General features: G+C 52.7%; 3 protein-coding genes across 4 annotated transcripts in view; 1 reads left to right on the forward strand and 2 right to left on the reverse strand.

Moving 5' to 3' along the window:
- Positions 1-468: 468 nt before the first annotated feature.
- On the reverse strand, positions 469-8,469 carry LOC144720819 (nascent polypeptide-associated complex subunit alpha-like). The gene is made up of 8 exons (XM_078597886.1): positions 8,039-8,469; positions 4,173-4,244; positions 3,114-3,205; positions 2,925-3,002; positions 2,650-2,796; positions 2,025-2,156; positions 706-828; positions 469-563 (listed from the first exon to the last, which is right to left on the reverse strand). Exons 2-8 carry the CDS (start codon positions 4,240-4,242, stop codon positions 549-551), a joined length of 657 nt encoding a protein of 218 aa, XP_078454012.1. The 5' UTR covers positions 4,243-4,244; positions 8,039-8,469; the 3' UTR covers positions 469-548.
- On the forward strand, positions 8,208-13,601 carry AARSD1 (alanyl-tRNA synthetase domain containing 1). Of its 2 annotated transcripts, XM_078597885.1 has the most exons (11): positions 8,208-8,401; positions 9,665-9,793; positions 9,990-10,149; positions 10,915-10,972; positions 11,106-11,262; positions 11,366-11,613; positions 11,752-11,818; positions 12,105-12,196; positions 12,318-12,372; positions 12,515-12,609; positions 12,914-13,601. In XM_078597885.1, exons 1-11 carry the CDS (start codon positions 8,363-8,365, stop codon positions 13,050-13,052), a joined length of 1,239 nt encoding a protein of 412 aa, XP_078454011.1. In that variant the 5' UTR covers positions 8,208-8,362; the 3' UTR covers positions 13,053-13,601. The 2 variants fall into 2 exon arrangements, 1 of the variants encoding a protein (XP_078454011.1); XR_013585804.1 differs by lacking the exon at positions 12,318-12,372.
- A 17-nt stretch (positions 13,602-13,618) lies between these two features.
- The window catches only part of LOC144721124 (low-density lipoprotein receptor-related protein 2-like), an 86,006-nt gene continuing 73,929 nt past the window's right edge, over positions 13,619-25,695 (reverse strand). Inside the window, exons 65-83 of the mRNA XM_078598519.1 lie at positions 25,471-25,608; positions 25,204-25,326; positions 24,486-24,614; positions 23,746-23,877; positions 22,594-22,725; positions 22,344-22,487; positions 21,404-21,575; positions 20,883-21,011; positions 20,097-20,317; positions 19,216-19,395; positions 18,634-18,756; positions 18,030-18,117; positions 17,828-17,892; positions 17,156-17,294; positions 16,890-17,019; positions 15,770-15,847; positions 14,994-15,131; positions 14,806-14,880; positions 13,619-14,194 (exon numbers count right to left, since the gene is read on the reverse strand). Of these exons, the coding sequence (XP_078454645.1) occupies positions 14,126-14,194; positions 14,806-14,880; positions 14,994-15,131; positions 15,770-15,847; positions 16,890-17,019; positions 17,156-17,294; positions 17,828-17,892; positions 18,030-18,117; positions 18,634-18,756; positions 19,216-19,395; positions 20,097-20,317; positions 20,883-21,011; positions 21,404-21,575; positions 22,344-22,487; positions 22,594-22,725; positions 23,746-23,877; positions 24,486-24,614; positions 25,204-25,326; positions 25,471-25,608 (2,405 nt within the window). The 3' untranslated portion in view covers positions 13,619-14,125. The remainder of the gene's footprint in view (positions 14,195-14,805; positions 14,881-14,993; positions 15,132-15,769; positions 15,848-16,889; positions 17,020-17,155; positions 17,295-17,827; positions 17,893-18,029; positions 18,118-18,633; positions 18,757-19,215; positions 19,396-20,096; positions 20,318-20,882; positions 21,012-21,403; positions 21,576-22,343; positions 22,488-22,593; positions 22,726-23,745; positions 23,878-24,485; positions 24,615-25,203; positions 25,327-25,470; positions 25,609-25,695) is intronic.

Below are 25,695 nucleotides of genomic sequence, written 5' to 3' on the forward strand. Positions count from 1 at the left end.
GTCATTCAGACTGTCTCCTCGACAGACCTGTTCTCCACCTGAGGACGGCTACTTGCGTTGTGGCCGAAACGTCGTGAGAATTATTTTATTGTTTTATTTTAATTATTTTATTATTTACATTCTACGTGACTTTACCGAAAGAACCAAGAAGATGAATCCCTGCAATCACGAAAGCTTTAAATCGAAACAATGTAATTATCCGTCGTTTTTGAAAATCCAGCGCCCCCTCCCTGCAAAGCCCGCGGATAATCGATTATCTACTATATATGATCAAATTATTAAGTGCGAGTCTTGTGACAATGTGCAGCCAAGCGTGGCAGAACCTTTGGCGAAATGTTTTTGTGACATCGAATTTCTCTGCCAAACTCAAGGAATCGCAATATTCTAATTTACTTCTCCACCATAAACCTCAGAGTACTAACAACAATAAAGGTATCACATAAAAAAAACAAAGCACAAAAACATGAGTTGTGATAAATATGTTCGTATTTATTGAGACACGGAGTAAAAACGTGGAGATGGCAGTCCACTCCGAGATATCACGGGCACTACATTGTTAATTCCTGTGAATGAAACAAGGGAAGAGGGCAGATAGAACATGCTTAGAATTAGCTCAATGATAACACACAACACCATCAATGGGCACTCAGCAGTGCTTGCTCAAACCGTTCACACTTTTGGTGAAGTGTACAGAGATGTGCTCACCATGATGGCGTTAACAATGTCGTTGCTGTTGTTCTTGAGTGCACGCACAGCCTTTGAGCGTGACACATTGGCCTGCGACATCACCAGCTCGATGTCCTTGGCTTCCACGCCAGTCTCGTCCACCTAATACACAGCGGACAAGTGCAGAATTGATTAACATTTTCCGGCCACATTAAATTAGTTTATTATTATTTTTCTCCATTTCATTTGGTCTTTATTCAAGTCTTAGGCATGTAACAAGTCACCAACTAATTAAAATCAATGCTTATAATAATGATCACCAGCTAAAAAGAGCAATGTGACTAGTATTGGATAAAACATCCCAAAGCTGCAAATGTAACTGGAATTTACTCAATTGGGATTACATAGAGCTACAGAGCTTCCCCCTGCAAAAGCTTGGCATGACCCTCTTTAAAAAGGCTTTTGGGACTCAGTGAGGCATTCTTTGGTAAACAAATGTAATAATAAATAAATCACCACATATCAAGTACAGCCCTTTTGTAATGCCACTACTGGATGAAGGCCTCTCCATGCTGTGCGGGTTGGGTTATAGGGGTTATTTGACGATACCTCACAACACCGGTCGGTGCGGGCCGGTCACATAGGCACACTTTAAATGCATGTATTGACTCGTGTGTAAGAATGTATAAACTATGAAAATATTATGCAAATGTTACCTTTGGACTAAAAGCATAAAAAAAAACGTGAAAAACAATAAAAAATAACAGTATGAACGAGAAAAAGAGAATTGATTCACGCATTCAAATCACCGTGAATCAGAATCGTTGCATGCCGAATGTACAGGAAATACTCTTCCCGATAAGAACAAAATAATACTGGTAGGAACCTCCTGGTTACACCAGCCCACAGGGGATTATTGTGTCCGTCCGTCCGTCGTGCATCCAAAAATGGGAGGGGTGGGGCTAGGTGGAGAGGGGAGGGTGGGGAGGGGCTGGATGGGGAGGGGCTGGGTGGGGAGAGTGGGGCTGGGTGGGGGGTGGGAGGGGTGGGGCTGGGTGGGGAGGGGCTGGTCACCCCGTGGTGCCCTTATAAAACTCAACGTTTAACCTACTCACGCCGGCTCGTGCCCGCCCTCACAGGCGGCCATATTTGCGGAATACACCACGCCGCCGTTGACCCTGGCAAATTGACCGAGCAACCCAACGTTCCTATCAGCTCCCTCCGCAGGAATGTGTTCGCAGTGTGTTGTTTTGGTCACAGGGTGGCAGCATAGGACTGCAAGACACACAGCGCCAAGGCCAGCGGAGATAAAGCCGGCGTTCTATCGTGCTCATGTTGGGGGAATGCGGCTTATGCACCTCCTCCTCTTCCTCGCTCTCCTCGGGCACAGGGGGTGGCTGCACGCGCTCCTGCACGCCCGGGGCTGCCTCCCCGGGAACCTTGAACTTCTCAGCCGCTGCCATCTGCGCCTGCTGGGACAGGTCTTCAATCTGCATGCAACAGGAACAACAAACACCGCATACAAACCCACACTCAGCACAGAGATCCACGGCTGCAGTAGTGTTGATTACAAGAAACATGTTTTCCATCTGTGTTCTCATTATCTATATTCTACAACACAATTGCCAGAATGATCGTTTAATCATTAATTTTCACAAACTCGTATGCTCATGTGGCTTATTTGACACTTGAACATTCATACAAGTCTAGCAATACAATTTCCACGTCAATGTCTGCATTTTCCATTTTCCACATACTTTTGCCACACATTGCCCACAGCATTTGACGTCAGCAGGATATAAAAACATTCCTTAATTCCTTCCAAGTGAAGCCACAACTGGAAACACAGATGCAGACATCACACCAGTTCTGTATGTCACGGAGCACACCCTGACTATTGAACCTTTTCCTGTTACGTGAACTTATTTTCGTTAATTTTGCAGCACCAATGGAACAGATATAAAATACAATACATCAGCGAACCTTAGCCTCTCCAAAGACGATGTAGGTGTCCGAGGCGGGGCTCTTGTACACATCAGGCTTGGTGATAACGAAGAGAATGTTCTTGGACTTCCGGATGGTGACGCGCGTCACGCCGCCCACCTGGCGCAGCCCCAACTTTGACATGGCCTGCAGGGTTGTGGGCACAAAGCAAACCTCAAGTCACCAAATAATTACTAATTATTAGTCTTTCTCATTGCAAAAAAAGAGTAAGGGAATCCCACAACTATCATATCTGTCTCCTTATCGCTCCTGACCTTACGGGCCTTCTTCTCGCTGCGGCTCTGCTTGGCCTTGCTCACCAACTCTTCGTTCAGCTCTGCCGCAGCTGCCAGCTGCAACAAACACAGAGACATGGTTGATGTCATTTCCGCTCACAGTTTACTTCTGGTTTTGGCATAAAACAGATACCAGTAGAAAACCATGCACTTCAAGCATGGCTGTACCTGTGCTTGCTGAGAATGGGCCTGTGATGTGGAGTCTGTTTGCTCCTCCAATTCAGGGATGGACTCATCGCTGTCCGATTCTGTTCCAGATCCTTTCGGGATATGACATTAATATACATGACTGTGTTAAAATGGCATTCAAAACACAGCAGTGTAAAATGGCAAACTTGAAAAACACTTACCTACCAATTCAGGAGCAATAATGTAAATTTAAAAGACATTTTTCAAACAGAGTAAAGCATTTGATCAAAATAGCAATCATAGGCATGTGATGAGGTGCAGTAGTAATTTGAGTGAAAAGGCAGTTCCTGCTTGGGTCATCACGGATAGTGGGCACTACTACCTCCTTTATACCATAAAAATGGCTTAAAGATATTCACAATTTAGATACTCCCACTGATGATTACAAGAGCAGTAATTATGGCTTGGAAGGTAAGCAATGCAACAGGAAGAGCCGTAAGTATCCTTCCCAATAATCCTCTAACACAATGCCAGTTATATTTCATGACAAAGCATGATGCTTAAGGATTTACAAATGCCGATCTAAATATGAATTTCCCACTCAATCATGAACCATTCTATTGAATCTTCGAAGAGTGTACCTTGATGGTACTGCGAGACTACAACATAGGACCAGAGTAAGAATGCTAAGGTATGCAGTCCTTGAGTGTGTAATTATTCACCAAATAACGATAGAATTCATTTTCACATTTAAATGTCACGATTCAATTCAAGAATCAGGTATTTTTTATTTTTTTACGTTCTCATATATAGTTTCGCATTTGTTCTGTATAATACAGTTTTGCTTTCTCCATTCACCTAAATGCAACATTAGCACACACTCTGCAAACATCGTGGACAATCGATTCTCACATCCACAATTCAATGCAAGTACCGTGAGCTGAAGAATGTTTCAGTCGATGAAACGGTGCACGGTGACAAGTCTGATGGTCATGGTGTTTACAAGCGATGCAGAGAAGTGTATTTATTGGGATGAGTGCACTTGGGACGAATGCAACTGAATATTAAAACAATCTATGTGGGAGAAGAAAAACTCACCAGACTCCACCTGAACTGGGCGCGATTCCTTCTGGGCCACTGGGGCCGTGTCAGTCGTCTGGATGGGCATATCTGGACCAAGACAGAGAGAGGGACAGTAATAATGGGCTGTATTCTGGCCGCTGGTACTTCAAGGGATCTCTACCACACATCTGACCCATTATGCCAAGCTGAGTGGAACATGCCCTCTGCCTGCCCTTGTGTAGATCTGTAGAAAGCACAGTTTGCAGCTTTGAGAAATGCCACCCACCACACATGGTGACACTCAGCAAGCGCTGCCCTCCAGCACTCCCTTCTCCCAGCTATCCATGGTGTTCATTTGCCTGGTCATCAGCACAGGCTCAAAACAGTACCTTCCTTCATTCCCTGACTGCTTGCCTCTCTATAAATATGTTAAATGTTTCTGTACATCGTGAGAAACGGTTTACACGTTATATTTTAAATCCAAATTGTATTTCACTGAGTAAGCCTGAAGATCATTGACTAAAGCCGAGCATCTAACGTTGTCCAAAATGAAATGAAAATTGAAGCGTCACCATTAAATGGTTTAGGTGTACGATTTTAACAAGCTGGTATCATCAATAACCATAAACATCATCACTGTCGCCGCCATCATCATCAAAGCAGGTTTCAATCTTAAGCCAGTGGTTCGTAACCTTTTCGGTATGTGTGACCCCCCCCAATAAATACCAAGGGTGCCCACGCCTCCCCCAGCACCCCCCCCCAAAAACCATTAAGGCCACAATAGTGAGAGATCACCACATGTCAACACGGTGTTTGTAAAGTATACGTCTCGTGTTGTGTATAAGCGTGTTCTGTCGCCGCAACGTGGCGCTGAATTTCCCCGCGTCCATTGCAAACGTATCCTGCACGGTATCCACGTCGCAGGCTGTGCCGCCCCTCTGACATTCTCACTGGTTTCGAGCAGCTGCCTCACGCTACATACCAAGCACTGGGTGATCCATTCCGCTGGATCTCAACGGGCTCCTCCAGAAAGCTACGACCAACAATTACCACTGCAGTCTCGAGTAGGCCTCGGCAAGGTAAGGTAATTTAACCTTTTTACCGGATAAAAGGGTAAAGGTAAAGGGTAAAGATGTCGACATGCCAAGGGGTAAGGTAAAGGGTAGGGTAAATGTAGCTCGGAAGAATTACCTGGTAGGGTAAAGGTAGCACGAAGTATTACCCGGTAAATACGGTGACTTGTTAACTGCGAAAAGCTCCGTGGCGCAGTCTGTGGTTTCCATTTAATAAATAATATTTAAAAAACTTTTTTTTAAACACGCTTTTATGAAATGTACGAGTAATGCAAAACTCCACGACTCCAGTAAGTGGCCCCGAAGTTTGCTACAGCGTTAGGGGCCGTGGCCAATTACAGCCAACGTCAGTTGAGCGTGGACAATTAGACCCAAGCCGAAACATAACATATAAAAAATAATGTTTAAAAAAAATATATATTTTTTTAATGATAGAATATAGTGTTGTCATCAGAATGACATATGTATACCAAGTTTGCAGTCGATACCACATTGGGAAGTGGGTTAAAATTGAGTTACAAGATTTGATACGACAACGACGACAACAACAACAGACAGAGTGAGTTCAACGAAAGCGTGTAAAATTGGAATCATCGAGAGTATTCTATATGAATAAAGCGCTCTACCTAGCATTTACCGTTATAAACCTTTGTCATGTGTAGTACTACAGTAATTACCCTGTAATCGGGTAATTTGCATGGGCTAACGGTAAAAGGTAAAGGTAGGCTCATTGCTTTTTACCTTTTACCTTATCTGCTAAAGGGTAAAAGGTAGGGTAGAGTGATTGTATTGTGGTAAGGTAAAAGGTAGGGTAAAGGTAGGCTCGTTCTCTTTAGATCCTTTATATTAAGTTAACTTGCTTGCGCGCTTACGACCGTGCAAATCTTTCGGTCGTTTTTTAACCCACTTCCCGTGATCCAATCGAGCTGACATTTTGCACACAGACTCGTTGTGCGTGACAATTTATTTTCGTGAAAAATTTTTCCCAAAATTTTCCACTTTTTAGGAATACCAATGTGATAAAAATGAAACTCTTACTCAAGAAAAACAGAAATGAATAATAAAATAAAACCGATGCCACGCATATAAAGGATTTATAGTGAAACACTTTGTTTTTACGGGTTAATTTTTTACCTTTTAACTTTTACCTTACCGAGGCCTAGTCTCGAGCTATGTATGCACACAAAGTACTAGCGCCATCTATCGGTAGAAGTTAGTGTCTTTAATGTATTAATCCGTCGTCGGGGGCTTTAGTTCGCCATCAGCCGTCACGATCACTGTTGTATATTATTGTTATGATGTCAGTGTTTGCTCTGCTTTGTACTGAGATACACAACAGAATCCTTTGCGATTCACATATGTTGCCACCGCTCTTAGTGCAGTACAGAACACACAGACAGAGGGTGGGTGAGGGGTGGATGGAGGGGGTGGGGGTGAGAGGGGGGGGGTGGATGGAGGGGGTGGGGGTGAGAGGGGGGGGGGTGGATGGAGGGGGTGGGGGTGAGAGTGGGGGGGTGACGGGTGGATGGAGGGGGTGGGTGAGGGGGTGAGGGGTGGGTGAGGGGGTGGGGAGGTGGATGGAGGGGGTGGGTGAGGGGGTGGATGGAGGGAGGGGGTGAGCGGTGGGTGAGATGGGAGTGAGATGGGGGTGAGATGGGGGTGAGGGAGGGGTGAGGGAGGGGTGAGGGGGTGGGTGAGGGTCTGGAGGGAGAGGTGGGTGAGGGGGTGGAGGGGTGGGTAAGGGGGTTGTGAGGGGGTATGGGGCCATCCATTGAGTAGGAACGCACAAATCTGTCAAAACTTGACCCCTCTCCCCTCCCTGTACGCACACGGAATTTGGGGTGAGGGGGTGTGGGGGGGGGTGAGGGGGTGTGGGGGGTAAGAGGTGTGGGGGGGTGAGGGGTGAGGGAGTGTGGGGGGGGGGTGTGGGGTGAGGGGTGTGGTGAGGGGGTGTGGGGGGGGTGAGGGGGTGTGGGGGGGGTGAGGGGGTGTGGGGGGTGAGGGGTGTGGGGGGGTGAGGGGTGAGGGGGTGTGGGGGGGGGGGTGAGGGGGTGTGGGGTGAGGGGGTGTGGGGTGAGGGGTGTGGGGGGGGGTGAGGGGGTGTGGGGGGGGGGTGAGGGGGTGTGTGGGGGGGGTGAGGGGGTGTGGGGGGGGGTGAGGGGGTGTGGGGGGCGGTGAGGGGTGTGGGGGGATGAGGGGGTGAAGGGGTGTGGGGGGCAGCCGACTGCCCACAGCAAGGGGACTCGCTGAACAGGGTTGTGACGTGTCGCTCTCCTGGCGTCGACCACCGCCGCCACGGCGGGCAATATTGTGGACATGTGTGGGGGGAAAAAGAGATTCATAGCTCGAATCGAATTCTTCCACTCTAAAGATTCTGATTATGCAACGTGAGAGAGGAGCGGTGGGAGGGAGCGGGGTGAAATGAATATTTAAATAATAAATGAATGAACGAGTGCAGGGGATACTGAATGGATGAATGAGTGAATAGGCGATTGAATATTGTAATTTGTGGAATTGGGTGAGTGGGAGAACGGATGAGCGAGTGAATTCCCCGATCAATTCAAATGCGGTGAGCGCATGAATTGACATGCGAATGAATGGCAGAATGTCTTATAACGAATGACCTCCTTATAAAACGAGTGACTGGACGGGCTTAGCGATAAATGAGTGAATGCACGGACGAGCATCGGGTGAACTCACGGAAGACGAGGTCATTGCAAGCGAAGGGCAACATTGAGTGATAACACAAAGGGGGGGGGCAGTGTGTGGGGGCGATGGAGCACCTCGCGTTTGGCTGAAGGAACGAGCGAGAGGCTGCGTTGAGTTTACCTGCGCGCTCCGGGCTGCTGATCCCGCTTGACGGTGCCGCTCTGGACGAGGATGGACGCGGATTGAGAGAGGCCGGGGCGAGGGGCGAGCGAGCGAGCGACGTCGGCCGTGGTGGGGGGGGGTGGCGGTGAGGCGAGCGGGGACGGTGGCGAGGGGGGCGTGCGGGGAGGGGGCCGCTTCCGGGTCAAAGGGCGCCAGTTCCGGGTCGCGGCCGGCCCGCAACAGCTGGGCACCCCCCCCTCCCCAGACGGCGTCTCGCTCTCTTTTACTCTCTCGCTCGCCCCGTGTGTGTTTGCCATCGTTTCGGTTGTTGTTGTTGCGGTAATGGCGTTCATGTGTCAAAAGGACAGCTTCCTTAAGGAGGTAGGAGGACGCGAGTGGTGGCGGTGCCGCGCCGGAACACAGCGTTTCCCCATTAGCGGCACGCGTCTGTGGTGTAAATGTGGTGTTGTGTTGCATCATCATCACCGTCATTCCGCTGTCTTGATCAGCAACATCGTCGTCATTATCCCACTATCGTCGTATCGTTATGAGGCCACGATGGGTAGCGGCACAACGCGATCACTGCACTGGCATCAGGCACAGCGCGATCACCAGTAAGGGCCTGATCATGACGTTCAGTAACTCACCGCACTGTGACTTTAGCATATTACAGTCATTGTCAGCTGCAGCATCAACACGCATACGGTAATTGTACCATCATCAACGTCATCATTATCACTTCCCTGTCATGTTCAGCATCACAGGCATCACCGCCGCCGTCATCTTCATGTGGGACTTGCACGTGGATGATGTGCTGCGTATTATGAATGATGATGAAATGGGGTCTCTAATCCTTGAGTGTGTATGGCCCATATTTGTAATTGGAGTATGGCTGCACCTAGACAGTTTGACCCAACGTCTAGGTTGGGGCACACGACCGGACATCTGTAGAAAAAAAAAGCTTCAGAGCTCATCGGATTCCTCCAGCCTAAATGATTCAGAAATACAGAACACATTCCAGCAGAGGGAGCTGGTCGGAACGTTGGGTTGCTCGGTGAATGGCCAGGGTCAACGGCTGCGTGGTGTATTCCGCAAATATGGCCGACTGTGAGGGCGGGCACAAGCCGGCGTGAGTAGGTTAAACGTTGAGTTTTATAGGGCACCACGGGGTGACCAGCAGAGGTGTGGACTCGAGTCATGTGACTTGGACTCGAGTCAGACTCGAGTCATGAATTTGATGACTTGCGACTCGACTTGGACTTGCATAACAATGACTTTGTCCCACCTATGAGATGTGGACTCGAGTCATGTGACTTGGACTCGAGTCAGACTCGAGTCATGAATTTGATGACTTGCGACTCGACTTGGACTTGCATAACAATGACTTTGTCCCACCTCTGGTGACCAGCCCCACCCCACCCAGCCCCACCCCTCCCACCCCCCCACCCAGCCCCTCCCCACCCTCCCCTCCCCACCCAGCCCCTCCCCACCCAGCCCCTCCCTGTACGACGGACACAATAATCCCTTGTGGGCTGGTGTAACCAGGAGGTTCCATATTGTGAAGTGATTTAAGAACGCGTGTATTGGCGCCCTCTGTCTGCAAACCACTGAACTGTCGCTGCCGTGGTGGTGGTCCGCGTGCAGCTGACCACCGGCGTGCGGTCGTGCGCGCCCGCCGTGCTACACACGGAGACCAACGGAAAGAAGAAGAAAATTGAGGGCTTCGAGGTGATACTGGAGGACACCGTCCTGTTCCCTGAAGGTGGAGGCCAGGTGAGGCAAGGGACGGCATTGAAGCCCGCCTTCCAAAACGCCCTGTGGCTGACGATTGTGTAGGGCAGTGCAGCCAAGAAGCACCCAAAGCGCTCTTCACGAACGTTTGGTTGCGCACCTCTTACGACAGACCGCACAAATGAGCTGGCGTGGTGTTGATGAACCACCCCCCCCCCCCCATCTTCTGCCCCTGCAGCCGGATGACTTTGGCACCATTAATGGGCTGTCGGTGCTGCGAGTGACGCGGAAAGGTGGAGATGCTGTCCACTTCGTGGAGTCGCCCCTGGAGGTTGGGGTGAGCGTGGATCTGCGAGTTGATTGGGCGCGTCGCTTTGACCACATGCAACAGCACTCTGGTAAGACTGCTCATTAATGGGACGAACAATGTGTCGTGCAAGCGTTGTGCCACTGTGGTCAATGTAGCTTCACTCGCGGGTTTCCGCACCTCTGATTAGCACGGTTGGCTACGTACGGTGCGAAAGACGTCCCACATTTACTATAATGAGCCAAGAATGTCTGTGTCCTGCGCGTGACGTCACTCCACATCGGCCAGCCCCCCTCATTAATACTCATGAACAGGTGACGTCCTCCACATGGACCCCCCCCCCTCATCAATAATCATGAGCGGGTGACGTCACTCCACATGTAGCACCCCCCCCTCATTAATAATCATGAGAAGGTGATGTCACTCCACATCGAACAGCCTCCCACAATCATGAAGAGGTGACGTCTTCCAAATGGACACCCCCACCATTAATATTAATTAGCGGGTGATGCCACTCAACATGGGGGGGGCGAGGCGCCTCCTCCCTCCTCCTCAGCGTCAACTTACAACCCTCACCTCAAAGGCAGAACCCTCACGTCACGCGATCTTCTTAACGCTATTGAGACATAGAAGTAAAAAGGATGTCACAATGAACAAGGGATTATAACCTTAAAATGAAATAAGTCTGTGTCACCACGCCCTTACAAATTGCACACGAATGGATGCAATGAATATCACGTCGCAGTCTGCTTTTCGCTTGCAAGTTTCAGATTTACTGAAATACACCCGTCCTTGGACGGGTAAAAGGCTAGTATATATATGCTGGCAGCTAAACATTTTTTTTCTCCATTTTCAGGGCAGCACCTTGTCACTGCCTTGGCAGACTCCATGTATGGGTTCAAAACAACATCTTGGTAATTGTTGCAAATATCAAGTTTTCTTACCCTCACTGCACTGAAATTAAGTTGAAACGACTATACTGGCAAAAATGGCCAACCATATTGGCATGCTTCATTGTGTTTGTGCGTGCTGCCCGCGGTGGTGAAGGGACTTGGGTAAGCAGCGGTCGAGCATCGAGTTGGACACGCCGAGTGTATCGGCCGAGCAACTTCGTGACCTGGAGCTCGCAGTCAACACCAAGATCCGTGAGCACGTTCCCGTAGAAGTCCACGTTTACGAGGCGGATGATCCAGAGCTGGCACAGGTGATTGCAGCGCCTTGCATGGGAGGGTGGTTGGTATTCACTGTTAAGTGTGGGCACTGATGTTGATTGGCTTTTTGTCTTTTCCGGTACGGGGTCCGGGTAGTTCCGGAGTCGAGGATTGCCGGATGACCATGTGGGACCTGTGAGGATCATCGACATCAAGGCAGTGGATGCCAACATGTGCTGCGGGACTCACGTTTCCAACCTCAGCCAGCTACAGGCAATCAAGATCTTCGGCGCCGAGAAGGGAAAAAAGAACAAGACCAACATTTTGTTCCTGGCGGGAAGCCGCGTGCTGCAGTATTGTGAACGCAGTTACGCGAACGAGAGGGCTCTGAACGCCCTCGTCAAGTGAGCATTGCTTAAGCTACGCCGCAAATGCACTATTTGGTGCCATTAATCTGGTTATTAACCTGTAGGTTTATAACTAAATGTATAATTCACCGCAGAGTTGTTTTAAACCTTGTGTTTCTCTGTTTTGCCCTGGAGGGTGGGGCCCGAGGAACAGGTGGAGGCTGTGGACCGTCTCCAGAAACAAGCGAAACTGTTGCAGAAGGTGACGCCTACCAGTCAGTTGGAGGCTGGTCCTCTTTACAATTTCACATCTTTCAATATGGGTACATTTAGAAACTTTAGAAACCCCAACTTACATTTACGTAATCATTATCCAGAGGTACAAGCACCTGTGGCGTTGTGCACGGTCTTCCAGACCTCACGAGTTTGTTCAGGCCTGATGTCAAACATGAGCATCCCAAGCATCGTTCTTGTAAGTACTGCACTGAGATGGTCAGTCCATTGTTGCTTCTGGTAACCCCCTCGTGTTCATTTCCCGTGGGATACAGAGTAACACCATTCTGCTGCGTGACCTGGCCGTGCTCACTGCCAAGAGCTGTCGCGAGGAGGCCAGTCGCAGTGGGATGTTCTCTATGCACAGGTCAGTCTTGTGGTGTTACATTTTAAATGCACCGTTTACTGCACACGCAATCACGTGCCTTTTTTACCTGGCAAAGGTATGTTTAAAATAAAACATGAGCTTGATGAATTTTGTAATGCAGGAAAGAAGGAGACAATGAGTTCATGAATATAATTGCAAACGAACTTTCAAGCGAGGTAAGAGATTCAAATTGTTCTGAATTTGAAACCCGTTTTATATTCTAAATATATTTACCCCCACAGGGTTCATTTGTGAGCCTTCTCAGTATTGCTGTAAACTGAGAAAGTTGTATCGCTGGCCCTCTTGTTCCATCTGCAGGGTGTGCTGGTGTTCCTGAGCGTGGGGGATGAGAAGGCAGCTGGACTGTTCTTGGTGGCCGGGCCACAGCAAGCCGTGCAGGAACTGGGCCCAAAGTAAGACGCAATCCTCTACTGCCTTCCTGGGTAGTAGAGCATAGAAGGCGAACAGTGATAGTTATGCTAAACTATTTCAAAGCAATGGCCAATGGCTATGTTCAAGTGCTTACACAGAGCTTCGTTCATTTATGTTAATTGTTATCCTTCATGTCGAACAAGCTAATATTGAAACGTATTGATGATTTCTAGAAATGTGAAAATAAACTTAATCCGTTGTGATACTAAAGATAGCTTCAAAATACTTTTATTTTAACTAAAATTGTGCAGTGTGACATAACAGTGTGTGCGCTTCGGTGTGCAGGGTGGCGGAAGTGCTGGAAGGGAAGGGGGCCGGCAAGGGCCCCAAGTTCCAGGGCAAAGCCAACAAGATGAGCCGGCGAGCTGAGGCCGAGGTTCTTGTGCGTGACTATGTGGCTGCCCAGCGGCCGCCAGAAGCGTAGAAGGATCGTGTTAAGTACACCTTGCCGGAACACAGCCTTTCCCTGTGACATGATAATCAGAGACTTGATAGTCAACACTAAATATTAAAGTTTCCATTTTTTACAAGTAGGGTTTTCCCCACGTTTCTCATTCAGCGGCCTAGCAGCATGGCATGTGGCATGAGCTTTGGTCTGGTAATGCTCTACCTGGAACCTAATGCACTTCTCACCTGGAGGGCCCTGATCACGTGTGAAGAAGGGCTCTGGCAGAGCCCACATCTGGTCCTGGGATAGAACTGCCTCCATTAGCCTACCTCTCAGAATTCCTCGCATATTTTATAAATACATTGAAGGTGCATTGTTTTAAGTCCGTTTCTGTTATTTTGAATGAATAAAATGGGTTTTTTGTGTTTCACTTGATGCAAGCCTCAAAAATAAATAGCACTGAGACACGCACACAGATTGCATGTGAAAGGACTGTGAAGATTGTGGTGGGGGGTAATGAAGCTGCGCTTACAAATCATGGTTGCACTAACGGTGATCAAAAATAAACTGAATAAAGACAATTCAGTCATGTCTGATCCATGTTTTAAATTTTACATCACTGGAGACGACACAAGGCCACGTTTATTTCAGGAAACGTCTTAAGAAATCTACACATTTGGCTGCAATTCAGCATGAAAATGTACAAATATTAAAAGGTGATAAAAGTAAATACATTCATCTGGGAAGAGTTCAGTGCAAGGATAAAGTCATAGTTTGTTTTATGATCAGTACGAGAATGCTGCGCTCTGTTCATTATCTTGGCGCCTTGCAACGTTTCCCGTTCTACACAAAATCAACAGTAGAAGCTCTTATTGTTTCCCATAGCATTAAATACAATTCACATTGCAGTGTTAATCGATCCCCATTGGCCGCCACACTTAAATACAATTGTAATGTACCTTCGGTTAGAACCGCTGTGCATTGTTCCCACAAATTGCTTTTTGCCCATTGGTTGATGTGACGACTGCTGCAAGCGGTGTCCTCATCATCCGGAGCTGATGGTCACTTCCAGCTGTGTCCGCCGACTGGTGCAACGAGCGCCGCACGGCTCAGTTGAACGGGAGGGGCAGGGGATTCTCCACGGCTGCCTGATCCACCTTTTGAGGGTCCGTTCCCTGCTACGTGGGGAAGGCAGGGGTCATGGAGGGGTGTGATGACAGCTGTAAGGCCACCGACAAGGCTCCACTATCAGTGTGTATTTGGCGTTAGAATAAATGATGCAGGGTTTTGTGAAATCCTCTCCAATGAAATTGCCAAATTTGCTGGAAAATTGGGACGTGATGCATTAACTTGGCTGTGGTGTTAAAGTGGCACACTAAGCCACAGTCTGGCAAGCTATTGAGGCGCTGCACTATGACCTCTGGGTACGTTTATAAAGACCCGGATGCCCCTGGAGCCAGCTTGCCCATCGTGTGGCACCATTCACTGACAAAGCAACTTCATGTTCAAACTGACATACACGTACATCACAAACACTAGTCCTATTTGCTCTACTGCTGCTTGACAGCATCGCGGTGTTGACTTGGCATTTCACGACTCATTGATTATTATCAATTCATATGCTCGTGGATAGTTTATTATAATTGACATTGCAAGCGAGAAATTCGCTGTTACAATTTGGCTCGTGTGGTGAAGCGATAATTCCTCAAATCACATGGGAGAGTGGGGGGGGTGAGTCGGTGAATCAGTCCGCGATGAGTACAACCTCTTCTGCTCCAGCTACACTCACCTGGCTGTAAACTGGATTTTCAAAATGGGTTGTGCCTTTTTCTTTCTTTCCGGTTCGCTTCCATTTGCGCGTCACCTGCAAGGCACGGGCACAATGCGGGAACGTTGGTCGGGGTGTGTGTTACTTATACCGTGGCCTTCCACGCAGCGCACGTAGAGGTGTGACTCGGTGACCGCTCCCTTCCCGACCTTTGCCGCGGGGGCGATGCCAGGGGTCGTCACGGGCTCCTCGGCCGGTGGCGCCGGCGCTCTGTTGGGCTCGGCCGCCTCGTCGTAGAGCGGGTTGTCGAAGGTGCGGGCGGCACCGGGTGGGTCGGCGGGGGACGACTGTCGAAATGAGACCGAAGCGTTCGTTCAGTGGGCGGTCGGACTCGCTTTGCCCCCCACGTCTCGCTGCCGTGTACGCACCACACAAGCCTCCCATGTCATCAACAGCGGGTGCAATGCGATAAAACACGACGTAAATTCACAGCCCTCATCGTGCTGCATTAATCACGAGGGATTTTTTTGGGGGTTCATTTAAACTAACAATTTAGGCTCGTACCAAAGCACATTTTTTTCTCCCTGTCGAGGCGAAAACTACATGGGCGCGAGGAACTAGACTAGTAGGAAGGCAGCCAGGTGGTGAGCCGGCGCTACCAACAATAACCCCAGCTCTTCAGTCCTTCATATGTATGCAAAGCTGCTTTTAGCCAATTTAGTCAATACATGTGGGAGGAAACCGGAGCGCCGGAAGAAAACCCACATGTGCGAGTGGGGAAACACGCTATCCCCGTACAGAGGGAAACACAATCACTTGCTGTACCGCCTCCTGGCAAACCACGACCTCAGTACCCATGGCGAGGGAGTTTCGTGACATTTTTGTGATCCGCCAACCCCCGCTTTCCACAGTGCTGGATTACAGGCGTGCACCACCGCCGCGCGGTGATCACCTTGAACCCGCCGTGGGTCACGCTCGTACAGACCTGCGGGGGGCGATGGGATCCGTACAGTGGGTTCTCGAACACAATGCCCGGCTTGTCCGTCGACATGAAGTTTTCGTTCTGCGTGGGGTGGAAACGGTCGAGTTTTAGCGTTCCCCAGAATACCGAGACCCGGAGAGTGGGCAGCCATGCGGCCCTCGATTTAAGTGACGTGTCCGTTTCATGGGCGACAATCGCGGGGGCCCCCACGGGCAGTAATTGCGTGTGGATCGAGACAGGGCGGATCGGCTTTCGTGCTCTATTACGCATGCCACCCCCCACCTCCCCACCACCAACCACCCCCCCCACACCGTTTTTCCCTGGGGCCAAAAAGCTCCAAGAGCTTAAAAATGAATCGGCGTGTAATCTGACCCAAAGTGGCACCAGAGATTTAGAAGTAATCATCCTGCAATCTGAAGTGTTGTCGAGTAGACCGAGGTTATTTTGTTTAAGAAGAAAAAAAACCACATTGCTTTCCCGAGAAAGTAGAGCAGTCTCAAGAGTCAGCGATGGTGGGGGGGGGGGATTCTTGGCATTACTTTTAACGCGAGTCGAGCAGTCCGGAGCCAAATAAGAGAGTACGAATGGACTGGCATGCGACACAAACCATGGGAACAGCCTGCACCCACTGATGCTGTACTGGCACACGTGTTCATGCGATGATGGTGCGAAAAGTAATCGTTGCTCGTAACCTCTCGCTCATTATATACAGATAATAATGTTGTTATTGTCAATTTACTGCTGGATGAAGGCCTCTCCATGCCTTGTCAGTCATGGGGGTTGTTTAACCATACTTTATAATGCCGGTCAGTGAGGGGTCAACGAAGGGTTTGGTGGGGGGGGCACAGGACCAGTTCAGACATCACTCACCACTCGTTTGTTGTGGCTGAGAATCACACTTAGGTTGCTGGGTTCGCAGCACGATGCAGTACCAATACTCCCCTTTACGCGTGATACTGCAGATTATTATTTTACTCAAGACACGACTTGTGAATTATCTTGTGAAGCTCTTTAAGGTTACTTTCCCTTAGCGGGCACCATGCAAGAATACGATTGCAATCCCCCAACGTTGTGGGGCGCGTGCGGAGAGAATAAGGCGCGAGCGCTTAGCGTGTGACGCAACGGCCTGCATGGCAGCGTCGATGGCGGCGTCCCCGTGCAGCACCGCCGGTCCCAGCTCCACTCGCACGTCCGCCCCGCGCCGGAACAGCGCTCCGCCGTCCTCGTCCTTAAACCTCAGGAACCGTCCCAACCTGCCCACGCGCGAGCACCCGGAACGAAAGCAATTCAATTGACGAAAAAGCCGGCGCCGACTTGCGTCGCTTTGCGCTGGCAGCGCGGTGCCGGCGGCACCGGCGGTACCGGCGCCCGCGGTCTTCGTTGACTCACTTGGGCAGCTGAGGCAGTCGCGGCCAGAAGGCGAGGCAGGGGAAGGAGAGGCCGTTGCGGCGGTGGTTCACGCAGACTCCCAGCAGCAGCGCGGCGAGCAGCGCGGTGATGACCACGGCCAGCGCGGCCGCCAGCGTCGCTGCGTCAGCACCACCGACACGAGCTCTCAAACACCGGAGACGAAACCTACGGCTGTAACCACCAAATCGCACCCCCTACACCTGACCCTAACCCTTTCCCTAAATCTCAGCCTATCCACAGCCATACTTTTCAATCTACGCCTAAAGCCTAACCCCACGCACAACATCACCCGTGAACCAATCAACAATAAGCTGTTCCCCAACAAAAACATTAGCCCAAGATTACAGATGTCATTTAATAAGCCTAAAAACAGACACGATGGGCGCATCTATAGATGCGTGGCAATAAGGAGCGTAGCGAGGTTGGTACGGGCCCTGGTGCAAGCAATGAAACTGGGACCCCTGTTCAATTATCTCTCCTCTTCGCCGCTCTCCGCGGTGCTCCTCTCCTACCCATGGGGCCCCCCGGGTAAAGTCGCGCCGCCCGCACACCCGACGGCTACGCCACTGACGGCGAGCAAGAGAGACGCATCGTGCGGCGGGCGCAAGCCGAGGTGGCACGGCGTCCTCGCGAGCGACGGGGGGAGCTCACCGCTGGACGGCGCGCTGTGGACCTTGGCCATCTCGCAGTAGCGGCCGACGTAGCCTCCGGGGCATCTGAAAATGGGGAGGATAGTTGGGTGGCAGAGTCGCGATGGCGGGCATGGCTGGTGGAAGAAAATTTTAACGCAGAGAAGGGCGGAGACGGAGCCGAGTGGCGCGCGGCACGGGGGGCAGCGCGGGCGGTCACTCACGTGCAGGCGGCGACTTCGGAACGGGCGTCGCACGTCCCGCCGTTCACGCAGCGGCACGGCAGCTCCAGGATCACCGGCGGCACCTCGGCTGTGGCCGGAGACGTGAATCAAAACTCTGAATTAGAAAAAACTGCGTTACCACCAACACAAAACACGATCTCTAGTATCATAATTATGCTCATCAAGCACGGATACATTCACTGTTGGATGAAGGCCTCCCCCAAGCCATCGCCAATGCTCTTGTTCCTGCGAATGCAAAAATCCACCCAGCACCTGCACAAACGCTGATTTCATCACTCCATCTCCGCAGTGGACATACTCTCGGGTGTGTTCCGTCCGTTGGCTGCCACTCCGTCATGATTCTCACCGACTGGTCATCATCCCTTCCAGTGACATGCTCCGCTCAAGCCCCTTTACTTTTTTTAAGTCAAAATCTCGAACGTAAAGTGCACATTTTCTCTTAATCCATGTGTTTTGCTTGCTGTCTCTCAGTGCCATTTCGAGCATGAGTTTTTCTCAACGCACTTTGCAGCTATTGTTCCGAGCGCAACCTCAAAGTATCGAGGCATGCGTGTGCGTGTTTCAGCAGCGGAATGAAGAGAACCTGCATCGCACTGGGTCGAGCTCCCGGGGAGGAAGTGGGAGCCCTGGGGGCACGCGCAGCTGTGGCCCTGGGGGCGCAGGAGGCACAGGTGGCTGCAACTGCTGTTGGCGCACGGATTCTTCACTGCAACAACAACGGACAGAAGTAATTTTTTTATTCACCAAGTTTATCCTGATTGTGCCGCGGCATTGTGTCACGAGACAAAGCCTCCACGCTGTGCTCTCGCTACCCTCGTGGTGAGAGAGCAGCCCGCACAAACGGACACCACAGAGCTAACCCTGAGATCCTTTCAAGTGACCTCTGATCCACACAGTAGGGGGCAGCCCTTGCCCACGCACGTTGCCAAATTATACATGTTAGTCATGCAGCAGTCAAACCGTTATTTTATTCACGTAATTTTTTTTATGCGATGTTTTTTTATTGTAGTCATTGGTGACCGGGCCGACACGATAAACCCGTGTCGGCTGAGGACCTCAGCAGTTGCCAGAGCGGTGCTCCGACCTCTGACCCACCCGGCCACCTCCAGGGCCGCCTTTCGCAACAGTCAACGAACTCTGCACGGGCACGGGAGGACAGCCTTACCGTGGGCCGGGTAGCGGTGCTGCTGGTAAACGCGCGCCTGCGTGAGCCACGGGGAGGCGGTGAGGACCCTGGTGTGAACGCCGCGGCCAAACTTGCTCTGCCTCCACACCTGGCTGCTCTCGCGAGTCGTCCAGTACAGCTCGCCCTCGAACACGTCCAGGCTCATGGGGCCGCCCAGCCCTGCGCCACCGCCGACGCCATGCGCCTGTCACGAACGCGGACCGAAGGCGCACGCGCGCGATCCCGCGGCGCGTCGCCTCGTGCACTTCCTCGAGAGCTCGCCCACGTCGCAATAAGGCGGCACTCGCAGACTCGCTGAGCCCGAGAGCGCCGCGTGATGTTTGACCGAACCCATCCCTCCCTTCCCGCATCGCGAATCCTCAACCATGGTTCTCGGGCTTCGTGACTGCATTTAAGTCCTCAGGTGTCCAGGACAAGCATTGTCAATGCGTCTCTCGTGACATCCAAGGACGCGGACACACGTAGCCAATCACACGTGTGAAACTAACAACCGCTGTGTCTGAGGCAAAAGTCAGGTGTGGGAACATGCGCAGAGACAGCGCGTGACAGCATCCACCCTCCCATGCCAACCCCTAAGTGCCTCCCGGCAAAGCCCCATAGTGAGCACCCTTTCTCGGGGTCCCCGCTGACAAAAGCCCCCAAGCGAATCTCCATCCTATCCCCAATCCTCATCAGTAGAATTCGATCTGATGCAACCGCGAGCCTGTGACCAACGCCTCGACCGCCCTCCACCCATGAGGTTCTCCAGCTCAAGAAAAGCTGGTGGACGGCCTCAACGAAGGGCAGGTTTCAGCAGCCGCGAGCGTGGACCGAGTAGGCTGTGGGAGCACACGGGCGACATGAGAGGGGCGGGCACGGACCCCCGGAGGCGACGGTGCGGCGGTCGGATCCGTCGTGGCGCACGGAGAAGACGGCGTCCTCCTTGGCGTCGCTCCAGTAGAGCCGCCCGCCGGCGTGCACGTCCACGGCGAGCCCCGTGGGCCAGCCCAGCACGTCGGACACCAGCACGCGCCGCTGGCGCCCGTCCATCCACGCCGACTCCAGGCGTGGCCGCTCCCCGCGGTCGGCCCAGAATATGAGCCTGGCCACGGGCGGGACGGCACACGTGAGGACCCGGAGCCACAGGGCCCAGGGCGCAGGGTCGTGCGCTAACAACTTCTCTGTCGTCACCCTCATCACCTCTCATACGGCAGCAGTTTGCCCTTTGCTACCCTCTCTCATCATTGCCCCATCTTCTAATGCGAGCTCCGCTCTCGTACAGCGATTTGAGACATGATCACAATTAGATGCTTTGTTAATTCAAATTGCGTGTTGTATCGCGTAGTTTTCAGCACACGTATTTACCCGCTTCCCCATCACCCGATACCGGCAGCACAGATGCACGGTGGTTGTGTTATCCGAATACATTCGCACAACTACTCCACTTGGTGTTGCATGTGTACAGCGTGGTCCTCGGGAAGTGCGACAGGGGTAATGGGGCGATGGGGCGATCAGGGTTATTGGGGTGTTGGAATGATGGTGTGATGGGGTGATGGTGTGACGGAGCAATGGTTTCATAGCATGATGGGGTGACCAAGGTTATGGGGCGATGGTGTGATGAGTCAGTGGGGCGATGGTGTGATGAGTCGATGGGTTGAATGGGCTACCCAAGCACAGGGTTGAGGGCGATGGCCGATGGCTGCTGTAGGTTCGTGGAGACGATCTGAGTGCGGTATCGCCCGTCCAGCAGCGCCACCTCCACGCGTCCGGCGCCCTCGTCCGTCCAGTACAGGAGTCTAGATGACACACCCACACAAAGGTTCCCCGTATAGCCTTGAAATAATTATTCGGGCAAGTGTTGTTAGTGAGCACGGCACTACACGTGAGGGAAAGAGTGGCCAACACTATGCCCAGCCACCTTTGTCTCCCCAGTACTAATGTTTACACAGAGCACCAGGTACTCATTTATGGCTAAGTCGACTTAGGGGAGGCCCAGTGTCAGATATTCGTCACTATTATTCGTGTCTACAGTGCTCCTGTGATTCATTCCACTGCCAATAAAAGCTGCGGTGATGAATGACGAGCGAGCCATCCCCTGGCTCTCGGCAAGGGTCACCGACGGACAGGACGAGTTGTTCAGAGAGAGAGCGACGTGCACGTCACGCGGCGATCGCGCTCCGGCCCCGACCTGCCAACCCAGTCGACGGCGATGCCTCCGGGCTGGACGATGGCGCCGGTCTCCAGCTCCGTCGCCACGGCGGGGCCCAGCGCGCCGCCCGTGGCCCCCGCGGGTACGAACGCGCGCTTGATGGAGCCCGGGGCCCCGTTGCCGGCGCCCAGCTCCGTCCAGTACAACATGCCTGCCGGACCCGGCGCAGACCGCACGCCATTTTGAGCGTGAAACGGAGTTCTCCAAATGCTGCATGGATTTTTCCCCCACGATACGGACGTTAATAATAATAATTTACATTTAGTTGTAAGGCGCCTTGTAAGAATAAGGATAAGGAAAGTCCAAGAGAGACGGAGAAGCTGCATAGAATAAACTGCCTTGACATGACGTGGTTCTCAGACGAGACTTAAAAGTATCCACATTATCGGATGAACGAATGTCCAACGGTAGAGAATTCCACAACCGTGGCGCAGACACAGCGAGTGGCCCTTCACTCAAGGGAAGCAGCCGGGATCGAGGTACGCACAGAAGTGCGGAGTCTGCAGATCTTAACCACCCTGAGTGGGTGTACGGATGAATTAACTCGTGAATATATGGTGGTTCCATCCAGACCATGCAAGCCTTTAAAAACTAGTAGAAGTTATCAAGAGGGGAACATCCCAGCCCTGCCTCCCTCCCACCTGCACACCTCTGCTCTCATATCAAACATGCCCCTTCAAGCATTTGTGCTGCCGATAAATTGTCTGATTCCCTTTAGATTACTTCTGAAATGACAGCGTGGTGGGCAGCAGTGGGTGGTGCAACAAAATGCTATACTGCACTTCTATGTTTCCACGTCTATGCTGCTGGCCTTTACCAACCAGCAATGACCGGTGTGGTGAAGTATGATCAACTATCCCCCACGACCCGCAAGCTGCGAGCGTGAAGCCGGTGCCGTAGTGGGTAGCGCGGGACCCACTGGCGCCGGTGCCGTTGAGGTCCCAGTCGTAGTCCAGCGCCTGCACGCCGTCTCGCCGCGACACCAGGTCGCGGAAGGTCCCCGACGAGAGGTTGTACGATCGGATCCCGGCGCCGTCCGGCAGGAGGAGCAGCGGGGCCTCGCCTGCGCGCCACGACCGCCCGTTAGCGCCGACACCGCACGAGCCGGCGGGACCGTGTGAGTGTGTGAGCGCGTGCGTGCGCCCGTGCGTGCGCGTCCGTCCGCTCACCGTGGGCGGCGCAGCGCGCCTGCGTGCCGTGCCCCACCAACCGGTACCCGTCCGTGCAGGAGCACTCGAACGAGCCCTTGGAGTTCCTGCAGAGCTGGGCGCAGCTCCCGAACGCGTTGCACTCGTCCACATCTGACGCGAGCACACGAGTACGTGGGCACGAGGGACACGAGGCGGCACATGAACTGGCCTGGCGAGGGCCGCACTGCCGACTGTGTGCACGCGTGCACGTCTGCGATTGCGTACACGTGCGGGGAGTGGTAGTGTAGCAGCTAGTGCGCTGCGCTATAAACTCAGCTACCTGAGTAAAATTGTCACCCAAGCCTGTAATTGTTGATGAGTGATTTCAGAACCAGTAATCAAGTGCTTGTTTGTTCCATTGTTGCTCTCATTCTCTGCTGATGCACCACGGATCTCCCTCGCACACTCACTGGGCAACTGACTAAATGGGACTTTCCGTACAAATGAATGATTGATTATTTGAATAAAGCTATACAGGGGATCTTGTCTTCGTATGTTGGTGTATGTGTGTGAATGTATGAGAATGTGTGTGTTGACCCGGCCTTGTGGGGAGCGGTAGGGTGACGGTTAGCACATTACGCTATGAACCCGGCTACCCGGGTTCGACTCCCACTCACGGTCAATACCAGTGACAATTATCTGAACCGGTCTTGGGCTTCACCTAGGTTAAGACTATACGGGGGATCTTAGTCTTTGAGTGTGTGTGGGAGTGTGTGGCTGAGTGAGTGGGCGTGAGTGGGCAGCGGTAGTGTAGCAGTTAGTGCGCTGCACTACGAATCCGGCAACCCGAGTTTGATTCCCACCCACGGCCAACACCAGTGATGAACCAGCCCTGTGCCTCCCCTACGTCGACTCAAATGAGCACTTGGTGTGGTGTGTAAACATCGCCACAGGGGAGACAAAGGTGGCCGGGCATGGTGCTGTCCACCCACTGCTCGTGTGCCATGCCGGCCTTTATAGGTGTTCGATAACAGCACTCGCCCCAACAGTCTGTTAATGTTATACGGGGGATCTTTGTCTTTTTGACACGGCCTCCAAGTGTACCTATCCTGGCACAAGCGCCGTGGTAACGTCACCATCACTTAGTGGCGAACGGCTGCTGCTGCTGTTGTTGTTGCACGTGGGGCTCACCCTCGCAGTCGTTCTTGTTGCTGGCGCTGGTGGTGTAGCCGGGCCGGCAAGAGCAGATGAAGCCCCCGCCGGTCAAGTTGGTGCAGAGCTGAGCGCAGATCCTCTCCGCGCAGTGCCGCGCCACGCCGCGGTCTACGGACGAGCATCGCAACGCACGAGCCCGGAGGCGCGTCACTCGAGTGCAGGGCACGGGGAGAGCCGAGTGAAAATAACACAGAGCTGGAAAAATGAAAATCTAGAGCAGCCTTTTGTAGAATGACAGTCGTGGATCCTGGGACCCCGAGGCCCGTCACGCGAAGCGGTCGGTGACAGCGAGCGGGAACGTTCAAACGCGGCAGAGAACGACGAACGCGTTTCTGGAATTTTGGGCGAGAACTTGGGGGGGGGGGGGGGGGGGGGAAAGAGACAGCGGAAGGGTGTCCCAAAGTGAAGCAGTGCGAGGAAATAAGGGAAAAGCGAAGCGCTGCTGTGCTCAGCAATGCAGTGGTTGAACACAAGAATGGATGAGGACCGTCTGCGAGTCGGTGGCGTGGCGTGGCTGGCATGGGCCCTGGCGTAAGGCATGAAACAGATCCCCCTGACCAATTTCTCCCCCAGCTCTCTCGTAGCCCATCGCGCGTTCCTCTTCTCCGGCCTGCGGGCGCCCCAGTGCAGTTGCATCACCCGCGCACACCCCGACAGCTACGCCACTGCCCTGCGCGGCGACCCGAGGATTGAACCCATGGGCCGAGAGCACGCACGGCAGCCAATCTCGTCGCTGCTGTCGCCGCAGTCGTCGTGGTCGTCGCAGGCGGCGCTCCAGGGGAGGCACCGGCCGCTCGCGCACTTGTACTCGCCGGTGCCGCACGGCCTCCACGTGGGCGCCGCACCTGGCGGGAGCAGCAGCAGCACCAAGCGCTCGTGAGTCATCGCTCGCACAAGTCCATCCCGAATAAGCCGGTGCTCGAAATTAGACATTTATGCGGCAGAGTCCATTCCCTTAGGACTTTCCCACATCCGATTAACACGGTTGGCTACGTACTGCGTGAAAGAATTTCAACACGCAAAGGTGCATTTTATCGACATCGACGGGATGATGAGCCGAGTCAACCCCCGACTGGGATTTGAACCCGCGACCTTCTGAATCCGTGCCGCTCGCTCTACCGCCGAGCCACCCGGCCAAATCCCACGAGCACAAGCAGCACCACCGGAACCAGCGCCATCAAGACACCTCGCCCCACCACCTTCAGCACAGACGCGTACGCCAGGCACCGGCACCCGCGGCATCATTGGCTCAACCACCGTCAAGCGTCAGCACCGTGAGCCACACCGTCACGAGCACCGGCACCAACATCTGCTGCGTGTAACTCTCGGCGGATTAAGATGACGAGCGAGCGTCGTCCGAGGTGCGATGAGGGAGGGGGGTGTGGTGGAACGCTGCCGGGAGGGACGTGGTGGTGGCGGCGGTGCGGTGCTCACACGCCAGTGGGCCCTCATCGCTGCCGTCCCCGCAGTCGTCCACGCCGTTGCAGAGCTCGTGCGCGTACACGCAGCGGCTGTTGGTGCAGCGGAAGCGCTCCGGGCGCTCGCACGTCACGGCCACTGCTCTCGCACGACGACGGGGACGAGGTGTCAGAAGCGACGAGGTGTTTGGGTGAACGCGAGTGTGTGGCGAGTGCGCGTGGTGATTGCGATGTGCGGTAAGGGCGTGATGAGTGCTCTGGTCTCGGCGCTAGGTGCACGCACGGCACAGGCTGAGCTCCTCGTCGCTGCCGTCGCCGCAGTCGTCGTCGCCGTCGCAGCGCCAGGCGCGCGCCACGCACACGTGGTTCCGGCACTCGAACACCTGCGCCGGGCACCAGGTGCCGTTCGGGTAGCGCGGGGCTGTGGGCGACGCCGAGACTTCCGTGAGAATACTGTACTTGACAAATTCTGTACGGAACAAATACTGTGCAGAATACATCGATACAG

The sequence above is a fragment of the Lampetra planeri genome, chromosome 10, assembly GCF_965212315.1.
Source record: "Lampetra planeri chromosome 10, kcLamPlan1.2.h2, whole genome shotgun sequence".
Taxonomy (NCBI): Eukaryota; Metazoa; Chordata; class Hyperoartia; order Petromyzontiformes; family Petromyzontidae; genus Lampetra; species Lampetra planeri.